A 12,269-nucleotide genomic window follows, 5' to 3' on the forward strand; every position below is an offset into this window, starting at 1 on the left:
CAACCCTAAGTGCAACCCTAGCCCTAAGTGCAACCCTAAGTGCACCCCTAAGTGCAACCCTAAGTGCAACCCTAGCCCTAAGTGCAACCCTAAGTGCAACCCTAGCCCTAAGTGCAACCCTAAGTGCAACCCTAGCCCTAAGTGCAACCCTAAGTGCAACCCTACCCCTAACCCTACCCCTAATGGAAAAACAAAAATAATTATATTTTCTGTATTTTATTATTGTCCCTACCTATGGGGGTGATAAAGGGGGTGATTTATTTACTATTTTTTTTATTTTGATCGCTGTGATAGAACTTATCACAGCGATCAAAATGTGCAGGAACGAATCTGCCGGCTGGCAGATTCGGCGGGCGCACTGCGCATGCGCCCGCCATTTTCCAAGATGGCGGCGCCCATGAAGCAGACGGCCGGACACCGGGAGGGACATCGGAGCTAGGTAAGTATGGGGGGGTGGGACCGGAACACGGGGGGGGGGATCGGAGGACCTGGGGAGCGGACAGGAGGGAGGAGGGGAGCGGAACGGAGATCGGGGCAAAAAAGACGACTGGGGGGCGATCGGTGGGGTGGGGTGGGGGCAGATCGGGGTCTCCAGCCATGGCAGATGCTATTGCAGCATCGGCCATGGCTGGATTGTAATATTTCACCATTTTCATAGGTGAAATATTACAAATCGCTCTGATTGGCAGTTTCACTTTCAACAGCCAATCAGAGCGATCGTAGCCACGGGGGGGGGGTGAAGCCACCCCCCCTGGGCTGAAGTACAACTCCCCCCTCTCCCTGCAGATCGGGTGAAATAGGAGTTAACCCCTTCACCCGATCTGCAGGGACGCGATCATTCTGTGACACAGCATATGCGTCACAGGTCGGATTGGCACCGACTTTCATGACGCATACGCTGTGTCACAGGTCGGGAAGGGGTTAATCGGATGAATCCACAGTCGTCTCTGTTCCTGCAGAAGCATCCTCCGTCTTTCCGCTGCCGCCTCCTTCTCCCGCACTATGATATCGAGGCGATTCGTCTCAAATATAACGTCAGTAACCAAACTCGCAATCCTCACAAGAACACCTTCCATCGCTGCCACAAAACTAAAACCCTCAAAGATGGGCTGTAAAAACAGTAACTATATAGTTTTCCATATTTTCCAGTAGCCAATCAAATTTGGGAGCCTCCCATTTTAAAAACGGATCAGTCGGAAAAACGGATGCAACGGATGGTAAAACGTATGCAACGTATGCAACGCATCCAGTATTTCGACGGAAACGTTTAGCGGATTTGCGACGGATCCGTCGAAATGCTGTATGCGTTGCATACGTTTGTCACTTTTTTGACGCATCCGTTTTTTCGGCCAAAAAACGGATTTGCGACGTAATCGCTAGTGTGAAAGTAGCCGCAACGTTGCGTCCCCTGCGCCCTGTCTTGTGCGTCTATATGACGCATGCGTCGTAAAACGCAGTACAACGCATACCGGCGCATGTCCATGCGTCCCCCATGTTAAAGATAGGGGCGCATGACGCATGCGTCGGTATGCGTCAACGACGCTGCGCCCAAAGGCGCAAATGTGAACTTAGCCTAACGGCTAGAGTCCCTTTTCCTGCGGCCTAATTTTTTTAAAAAACGCATGCATCGCACTTGCGTCGTAAATACGCCAAAAAAACCATTAGGGTCTATGGAAAACGCATAGGGCGCAAGTGCCTGCGTCGTCCTGCGTTGTTCGACGCATGCGTTTTTTGATAAAAAAAAAAGTGAAGTGTCAATTTCATGTAACGTTGGACGCATGCGTCGCAAAACACTGCGTTGTGCATGCGTTTTGCGTTGCGTCGCCGACGCTGCGCCCAACAACGCAAATGTGAACGTAGCCTTAGTGCGTGATAGCTCCCGGGTTCCGTGCACGCTCGGGAGTCCCAGTGGCTTTTACCCCAAATGTCCCTGTAGTTTATAGTATATTGCCCTACAGCCGGTCTGGGACAAGGCGTCCCCCATACTAGGCTTATGCAGCACAGCTGGCAGAGACAGCCAATCACAGCCCAGCTTTTATTTTTTAAACTGCTCTGCTATCATGAAAGCTGTGCTGTGATTGGCTGCTGAAACTATGGAAGTTGTGGATCTGTTTCTTTTTTCTGAAGCAACTTTTCCGGTTTCTTTTTCAGACTTTTCACTTGACAGGACGATGTTCCAACAGTTCCTTAAAAACTCAGTGTGAACACGCACTTTAAGAGGCAACGGAATCCCCAAGAAAAACTGTATAGAATAAAAAAAGCTCAGTATGCAAACGCATATAACGAAATCAGATTGCTCTTGGAATTTGCTCCATCCTTCACACGAGTCCATCGGACGGAAAACTAGTAATAACTATTTTACAAAATATAAACTCAATTTTACTCTTTAAAAGGGAACCTGTCACCTGTTTTTAGCTACCGCATCTAATTTAGGGGTTGAGACCCTGATTCCAGCAATGTGTCACTTACTGGGCTTGCTGTGATTATGACACAATCACAGATCTCTATAGTGCAGATGTAGCAGTACTCTGAATACTGAGATGTGTAGAATCCCATTCACACCACTGATTGGCAGCTTTTGTGTACACTGTGCATAGGCAGAAAGCTGCAAATCAGTGGCGGGCGGGGAACTCATTAATATTGAGGACTATACCGCAGCAGGTTTATAGGTCCTTTAGTGATAAAACTGATTTTATGAAAACTGCAGCAAGCAGCTCAGTAAGTGACATCACTGGAATTGGAGTCTCTGGCTCTGCATCATGCTGGTAAAACCTGGTGATATTCTGTTTAAGGCCACCTTCATACACAGTGGTTGAGGTTTCTTTTTTAATGAATGTGTTTTACTATGCATATTTATTTTTCATAGATCATATGAATTATTAGACTCTTAATGGAATCACATGATCCACACTAATCTGTGTTGCTGAAATGAATCAGTCTCCTTCCCCCTCTGGCAGCTAACATTCTTCCTGCTTACTTTCTCTGCACATAGCTAACATGGGATCCAAGGTAGTCAGTGCGTCCACATGGAGAGCCTAAATACTGGGAGGAAATTCACTTTATTTTTCCCAGCAGCCTTGGGCTTTCCGACATAAAGACAGAATGTAACATTTCTCAGCAATCAGAGGCATACAGGAGGGACCAGTGTAACATTTCTATCACCTGTATGCCCATATTAATAGGTCATACACGGCCAAATTCCCTTTAACAGGACCCTAATAACAGCTCAGGCAAGCCGTCATTTACACCAGCCCCCTGCTCTGGAAAACAATTCCCCCTTTATTATAGCAGGGGATGAAGATATGCTACAGGAGAGGGACTAGTGTTAGCCCAAATAAGAAGTGATTGGACAAAGCAGAGAATGACGGCTTCATGGTCCTCGGTCCTGAGGAATGGTGACCAAAAACAGGTAAAGGGACAGTCAGCAGGTTTTCGCTCTGAAATCTGAGAATAGCATGATGTAGGGGCTGAGACCCTGATTCCAGTGATGTATCAGTTTCAGGTGGGCAGAGGACAGTTGTGATAGAAACTGCGGTAGATGTAGCAGTGCTCAAATGTTAAGCTGTGTATAACCCCGCCCATGCCGATTGGCAGCTTGCTGAAAGTGTACATAGGAAGCTGCCAATCAGTGGTGGGGGCGGGGTTGCACTGATAGCTGGAATCGCCTGCACGTGAGACCTAGTTCTGCAGTGATAATCTCCTGATGATAAAACACTGATTGTATTGAAATGACACAGCCTAATAAGTGATACATCCCTGGAATCAGGGTCTTGTGCTCTATTTTATGGTGCTCTGATGAAATAGATAAAAAGCTTGTGACAGATTTCTTTTAATTGATAGTACATGTGGATTTCTGATTAGTTCAGTCACCCACGGAACCCGTAAGCAGCACCCAGAGGGCACCGATGAGGGCGAGTATCGCTTTCACCCTTACCCCTTCTACAAGACTAGCAAAAAACTGGATTTACATGTTCAATACCTGCTAAATTATCTCCCACACTTCACCCCCACTAAAAAAAAAAATTAAACAAAAAAAAAAAAAAGGTTCAACTCAAATAACTTTATTCTTATATAGTTTCCATATTGCATCAATCCCATGACACTGATCATAAAATTAAAAATACAAAATCTGCAAAAAAAAACGCTGTTTCAGAAGTGATCAAATCCAGCATATTAGAAGTATAGAGGTAATATATTATATATACCAGTCCAGTATAAAACACTTAAAAATCCACATTTTGGCTGTAGATCGTTAAAGTTTATAGAAAAAAAAAAAAATCCCCATTTTGATTTTTGGATAAGCTGCACATTTAATTTTTTTCCCCCAGGATTTTCTATCGTAAATCTGCAATTGATCGAGATCATAGGTAGAAGAACAACGGTTCAAATGCAAAAACATTCATCGTAGAGCGATAGAGAATAATGGTGATCTGTTTGGGCTGCAGTAATAGATCGCCAGTGAAGAAACAAGGGTTTGTAGGGTTAAAACAAGCCGTCACCCATCTACTTGGTGATTGGTGGAGGTCCGACTAATGGACCCGTATTGATGGGCGGAACATGGAGGGCAGTGCAGATGCTGGGCAGCACGATGGCGCAGTGGTTAGCACAGCAGCCTTGCAGCGCTGGAGTCCTGGGTTCAAACCCCACTAAGGACAACATCTGCAAAGAGTTTGTATGTTCTCTCCGTGTTTGCGTGGGTTTCCTCCGGGTTCTCCGGTTTCCTCCCACATTCCAAAGACATACTGATAAAGAATTTAGATTGTGAGCCCCATCGGGAACAGCGATGATAATGTGTGCAAACTGTAAAGCGCTGCGGAATATGTTAACGCTATATAAAAATAATTATTATTATTATGCTGGACCACCATTCATTCTCTAGGGGGCTGCTGAGCGCTTGACTTCTTCCCTACACACAATGAATGGAGCAGTGGTCGGGCTTCATGGAGGGACATCACTTATCCTATAAAATGGGGACCACTTGTTTTAACCAGACTCTCTCTTTAAGAATTCATTTGGGTAACATTTTCATATACGAGAGATTTCAGCCTAATCAGAGAAGGGTTCAGATATTTAGTTGCAGTCACAGATTTTCTAAAGTTGGGCTGATTGATTAAAAAAAAAAAATAAAACTCTAAGAATAAAAAGGATCCATTTGTGTTGCCATTTTCTGAGGCACACACGGTCGTTCCATTGCCGGAGACTTGTGTGGGCTTGTTTGATGCATGATGAGCTTCTTTTTTTTTTTTAGTGTGCGAGTGTGAGTGTGTGTGTACACATAAATTTTTATCACTTTTTGGGGCAACTGAAAATACCGATAGTTCCAGAGTTTCAATTTTTCTTTTCTTATTTTGGTGTTTAATTTATTTTATGTTTTAATAGATCGGACATATTTATTTCTCTATTTTTGAACAGGGAAAATTGGAGCATTTTACTAATTATTTGTACTTTATATTTACTGCTCTCATGTTCCCACTATGAGTATTTGAGGAGTTTCTGATGTTGTGGATTTTCTGCACCTATTAGCTAAAATATTTGTGCTCCTCTGATCTGACTATTTAAGCACGTAATCTTCTCTCGCTCAGATTTATATATTACACAGTAACTATCCCCTCAGGTCCCGCAGCTCCACGCACACCTGAGAAAGGCCACGGCACAGTATCTGGAGCGGTGGTGTGCAGTTCTGGACCACAACGTACGTCCGGTGGTTCTTGGTGCCAGCAGATCAGGTATCAGAGCCCACCAATCTATCACGGATTATTTATCCAATCAATATCGTAGTCCTTGGATAACACCTTTAAAGACAGTTTTCAGGCCGCTACATAAAAAGAGCCAATCAGTCCATAAGGACGAAGCTTTGACAGGTTTTTCCAATACAGGACTTTGGCTGGAAACGTATTTTTGGACTTGGTTGCAAACGTTACATTCAGTTTTTGGACCGATCTACAGACCACAGTTCTAGGAAGTAAAGAAATGAAACGTCCAGACTCCAGACCCTTCCGGCCGTCTGTGTGCAATCGGCTTTTTAATTGTACAGAAACAGCTTACAGTCTTCCTTTTAATGTCGGTTTCTATGTTTTTTCTCTACAGTTTCCAGGTAAGATATAAATCGCCGGAGATTGGTCCTCACGTTATCCAGGACACATAGCTGGTCGGTGCTGCATTTCTCTCGACCTTCTTTACGAATCTGTAAAACACAAAATACGTGAAAAAAAACCAAGAAATCAGTTCTAATTCTACTGATGGATATGATCCGACTGATAAGGAGTAATGGTCATTGTTACCAGTTAGGTATCCACAGTTAGGGCTCGTGCAAACCGGACTGAGCACGAAGCACAACGTGCAGGCTGGTGGTGGCTCCTCCAACCCAGGGCTGTGGAGTCCGTAAGTCAAATCTCCGACTCCTCAATTTCCATGTCACAGACTCCGACTCCACAACTCTGACTCCACAGCCCTGCTCCAACCAGAGTGTCAGCCTCATATGAAGCGGCGAGGAGCGCTGCGGCCAGTCCGTGCTCAGACATCTATATGAGCCCTTAGAACCACAAAAGGGTCTCCACTCTATTGTTTTATGTGCACTGACGTACCCTGCATGTAAGGAGGAGCTCTGAGCCCCCCACGATCATTCCAAATACATGTGGCCAGGTAGGCTTTCTATAGACCCCATACAATACTCGGTGCATGCTTTGACAGAAGCAGAAGAACATACAGGGGTTGGACAAAATAATGGAAACACCTGGAAACATCAACAAAAGTTAGTTTCATATGGTGTAGGTCCACCTTTTGCGGCGATTACAGCCTCAATTCTCTGAGGTATGGATTAATACAAGGTGTGAATTGTTTCCAAAGGAATTTTAGCCCATTCTGCAGTAAAAACACCCTACAAGTTCTTTGAGCGATGATAATCGACGTCTATCTTAACCCCTCTGTGACCTTAGAAGTACTATCCCGTCGAGGTGACCTGGGCCTATCTGACCCTCGACGGGATAGTACGTCATAGCCGATCGGCCGCGCTCACGGGGGGAGCGCGGCCGGGTGTCAGCTGCATATCGCAGCTGACATCCGGCACTATGTGCCAGGAGCGGTCACGGACCGCCCCCGGCACATTAACCCCCGGCACACCGCGATCAAACATGATCGCGGTGTACCGGCGGTATAGGGAAGCATCGCGCAGGGAGGGGCCTCCCTGCGGGCTTCCCTGAGACCCCCGGAGCAACGCGATGTGATCGCGTTGCTCCGAGGGTCTCCTACCTCCCTCCTCGCCGCAGGTCCCGGATCCAAGATGGCCACGGCATCCGGGTCCTGCAGGGAGGGAGGTGGCTTACCGAGTATCTGCTCAGAGCAGACGCTTGGTAAGCCTGCAGCCCTGCACAGCAGATCGTCGATCTGACAGAGTGCTATGCACACTGTCAGATCAATGATCTGTAATGTCCCCCCCTGGGACAAAGTAAAAAAGTAAAAAAAAAATTCCCCACATGTGTGTAAAAAAATAAAATAAAAAAAATATCCTAAATAAAGAAAAAAAATATATATATATATTATTCCCATAAATACATTTCTTTAGCTAAATAAAATAAAAAAAACAATAAAAGTACACATATTTAGTATCGCCGCGTCCGTAACGACCCAACCTATAAAACTGCCCCACTAGTTAACCCCTTCAGTAAACACCGTAAGGAAAAAAAAAAAAAAAACGAGGCAAAACACAACGCTTTATTATCATACCGCCAAACAAAAAATGGAATAACACGCGATCAAAAAGACTGATCTAAATAACCATGGTACCGCTGAAAACGTCATCTTGTCCCACAAAAAACGAGCCGCCACACAGCATCATCAGCAAAAAAATAAAAAAGTTATAGTCCTGAGAATAAAGCGATACCAAAATAATTATTTTTTCTATAAAATAGTTTTTATCGTATAAAAGCGCCAAAACATAAAAAAAAGATATAAATGAGATATCGCTGTAATCGTACTGACCCCGATGAATAAAACTGCTTTATCAATTTTACCAAACGCGGAACGGTATAAACGCCTCCCCCAAAAGAAATTCATGAATAGCTGGTTTTTGGTCATTCTGCCTCACAAAAATCGGAATAAAAAGCGACCAAAAAATGTCATGTGTCCGAAAATGTTACCAATAAAAACGTCAACTCGTCCCGCAAAAAACAAGATCTCACATGACTCTGTGGACTCAAAAATGGAAAAATTACAGCTCTCAAAATGTGGTAACGCAAAAAATATTTTTTGCAATGAAAAGCGTCTTTCAGTGTGTGACGGCTGCCAATCATAAAAACCCGCTAAAAAACCCGCTATAAAAGTAAATCAAACCCCCCTTCATCACCCCCTTAGTTAGGGAAAAATAAAAAAATAAAAAAATGTATTTATTTCCATTTTCCCATTAGGGTTAGGGCAAGGGTTAGGGGCTAGGGTTGGGGCTAGGGTTGGGGCTAGGGTTGGGGCTAAAGATAGGGTTAGGGTTTGGATTACATCTACGGTTGGGAATAGGGTTGGGTGTGTCTGGGTTAGAGGAGTGGTTAGGGTTACTGTTGGGATTAGGGTAAGGGGTGTGTTTGGATTAGGGTTTCAGTTATAATTGGGGGATTTCCACTGTTTAGGCACATCAGGGGCTCTCCAAACGGGACATGGCATCCGATCTGAATTCCAGCCAATTCTGCGTTGAAAAAGGAAAACAGTGCTCCTTCCCTTCAGAGCTCTCCCGTGTGCCCAAACAGGGGTTTACTCCAACATATGGGGTATCAGCGTACTCAGGACAAATTGGACATCATCTTTTGGGGTCCAATTTCTCCTGCTACCCTTGGGAAAATACAAAACTGGGGGCCAAAAAATAAGTTGTGGGAAAAAAAAGATTTTTTTTATTTTCACGGCTCTGCGTTGTGAGAACTTTGAACCCCCAAGTGTTTCATTACAGTTTACAACACACCTAGATAAGTTCCTTGGGGGGTCTAGTTTCCGATATGGGGTCATTTGTGGGGGGTTTGTACTGTTTGGGTACATCAGGGGCTCTGCAAATGCAACGTGACGCCTGCAGACCAATCCATTTAAGTCTGCATTCCAAATGGCGCTCCTTCCATTCCAAGCTCTGTCATGCGCCCAAACAGTGGTTCCCCCCCACATATGGGGTATCAGTGTACTCAGGACAAATTGGACAACAACTTTTGGGGTCCAATTTATGCTGATACCCTTGTGAAAATACAAAACTGGGGGCTAAAAATCATTTTTGTGAAAAAAAAAAAAAATTTATTTTCACGGCTCTGCGCTATAAACTGCAGTGAAACACTTGGGGGTTCAAAGTTCTCAAAACACATCTAGATAAGTTCCTTAGGGGGTCTACTTTCCAAAATGGTGTCACTTGTGGGGGGTTTCAATGTTTAGGCACATCAGGGGCTCTCCAAATGCAACATGGCGTCCCATCTCAATTCCAGTCAATTTTGCATTGAAAAGTCAAATGGCGATCCTTCCCTTCCGAGCTCTGCCCTGCGCCCAAACAATGGTTTACACCCACATATGGGGTATCAGCGTACTCAGGACAAATTGGCCAACATTTTTTGGGGTCCAATTTCTTCTTATCCTTGGGAAAATAAAAAATTGGGGGCGAAAAGATCATTTTTGTGAAAAAATATGATTTTTTATTTTTACGGCTCTGCATTATAAACTTCTGTGAAGCACTTGTTGGGTTAAAGTGCTCACCACACATCTAGATAAGATCCTTAGGGGGTCTACTTTCCAAAATGGTGTCACTTGTGGGGGGTTTCAATGTTTAGGCACATCAGGGGCTCTCCAAATGCAACATGGCGTCCCATCTCAATTCCAGTCAATTTTGCATTGAAAAGTCAAATGGCGCTCCTTTCTTTCCGAGCTCTGCCATGCGCCCAAACAGTGGTTTACCCCCACATATGGGGTATCAGCGTACTCAGGACAAATTGTACAACAAATTTTGGGGTCTATTTTCTCCTGTTACCCTTGGTAAAATAAAACAAATTGGAGCTGAAATAAATTTTGTGTGAAAAAAAGTTAAATGTTCATTTTTATTTAAACATTCCAAAAATTCCTGTGAAACACCTGAAGGGTTAATAAACTTCTTGAAAGTGGTTTTGAGTACCTTGAGGGGTGCAGTTTTTAGAATGGTGTCACACTTGGGTATTTTCTATCATTTAGACCCCTCAAAATGACTTCAAATGAGATGTGGTCCCTAAAAAAAAAATGGTGTTGTAAAAATGAGAAATTGCTGGTCAACTTTTAACCCTTATAACTCAGTCACAAAAAAAATTTTGGTTCCAAAATTGTGCTGATGTAAAGTAGACATGTGGGAAATGTTACTTATTAAGTATTTTGCATGACATATGTCTGTGATTTAAGGGCATAAAAATTCAAAGTTGGAAAATTGCAAAATTTTCACCAAATATTCGTTTTTTTTTACAAATAAACGCAAGTTATATCAAAGAAATTTTACCACTATCATGAAGTACAATATGTCACGAGAAAACAATGTCAGAATCGCCAAGATCCGTTGAAGCGTTCCAGAGTTATAACCTCATAAAGGGACAGTGGTCAGAATTGTAAAAATTGGCCCGGTCATTAACGTGCAAACCACCCTTGGGGGTGAAGGGGTTAAATCTCTAAAATCAACCATAAATGCTCAATAATGTTGAGGTCTGGGGATTGTGGGGGCCAGATGAGATGCTCAACTTTGTTAGAATGTTCCTCGCGTCATGCTTTAACGATTCTAGCTGTATGAATTGGTGCATTATCATCCTGAAAGATGGCGTTTCCCTCCGGGAACAGTGCTTGAACCATTGGATGCACTTGGTCACCCCATAACGCCTAAATAATCTCAGCTGTTAATTCTTCCATGAAGGGATATCATTGGCCCAGCGGATCTCCACAAAATAGCACCCCAGATCACAGAACCTCCACCATGTTTTACGGTTAGGAGAAGGCAGTCAGGATGGAATGCTTCTTTCGGCTGTCTCCAACCCTACACTCGGCCGGAGGTCGGAAATAGGGTAAACGATGATTTGTCTGAGAATATCACATGTTTCCACTGCTCGAGGGACCAATTCTGGAGGTTTTTACACCACTCTAAACGCTTGGAAACATTTGTCATTGAGAGCAGCGGTTTTCTAATTGCAGCTCTTCCGTGGAATCCAGATTTGTGCAGCTCCCAACGAACAGTTTTCGTGGAAACTAGGTTCTCTAGGTGTTCATTGAGCTCAGCAGTGATTTTCCGAGCCGTGGTCTTGCGACCCTCTCTCACAATTCGCTTTAGAGTCTGACGGTCTCTCTCAGTCAACTTTGACTTTCAGCCGGACCTGTGCTTTGCTGTGGACGTTTTTCCTTCTCTTTCAAACACAGTCATTACTTTGGAGACAGAATCTCTTGACACGCCAAGCATTTGGGCACTTTCTGCTACACTAGCACCTGCCATACGAGCACCAACAATTTGGCCTCTGAAAATCCGAGAGGTCTGCCATTGGTATCAGGTTCTCATCAATGTTCTTACAATTATGCAAAACTAACAGTTAATTTACATACACATCACATAACACAAATAATCAACTACAAAACATTACCTATTGTCACGGTTTGCATGTTTATAACATGTTCGAAGATTATGATGCCAAAACGTTAGGTGTTTCCATTATTTTGTCCAACCCCTGTACGTGGTGATTAGATTCATTTTTGCTACAAGACCTTAATTACATTCTTCTAAACATTTGGTGAAAATTGGCAAACCCCCTTTAACTGGGTATTCTCCGGTTTGGAACTGATGCCCATCCATGGGACAAAAGATTACTTCCCGATTGCTTGGCGTCCGAACACTAGGGCCCTCACCCATCCTGAGAACATGTGTGATTGGAGCACTGGTCGATCAAGCACACATCCACTCCTATCTCCCGTGGTCCCATTAAGAATGGATTGGATAGGCAGTGCACATGATCGACCACCACTCTAGTCACAATATTGTTGTGGTTTTCAGGATCGTTCGGGGTCCCAGTTTTTGGACCATCAGTGATCGGTAAGTTGTCCTCTAGCCAATGGATATGGAATCTAATATATAAAGATAGATGTATGTATGTATGTATGTATGTATGTATGTATGTATGTATGTATGTATGTATGTATGTATGTATGTATGTATGTATGTATGTATGTATGTATGTATGTATGTATGTATGTATGTATGTATGTATGTCCGGGATTGGCATCTGAACCGTCGCAGCTACAGCCACAAAATTTTGCACAGTCAC

The 12,269-nt window shown here is 43.8% G+C and overlaps 1 protein-coding gene across 1 annotated transcript in view; it reads right to left on the reverse strand.

Annotated features, from left to right (window-relative positions):
- Window positions 1–4,045: 4,045 nt before the first annotated feature.
- Window positions 4,046–12,269, reverse strand: part of HEATR3 (HEAT repeat containing 3) — a 29,844-nt gene continuing 21,620 nt past the window's right edge. Inside the window, exon 15 of the mRNA XM_077288225.1 lies at window positions 4,046–6,184. Coding sequence (XP_077144340.1) covers window positions 6,056–6,184 — 129 coding nt within the window. The 3' untranslated portion in view covers window positions 4,046–6,055. The remainder of the gene's footprint in view (window positions 6,185–12,269) is intronic.

Source organism: Ranitomeya variabilis, chromosome 2 (genome assembly GCF_051348905.1).
Source record: "Ranitomeya variabilis isolate aRanVar5 chromosome 2, aRanVar5.hap1, whole genome shotgun sequence".
NCBI classification, from domain to species: Eukaryota; Metazoa; Chordata; class Amphibia; order Anura; family Dendrobatidae; genus Ranitomeya; species Ranitomeya variabilis.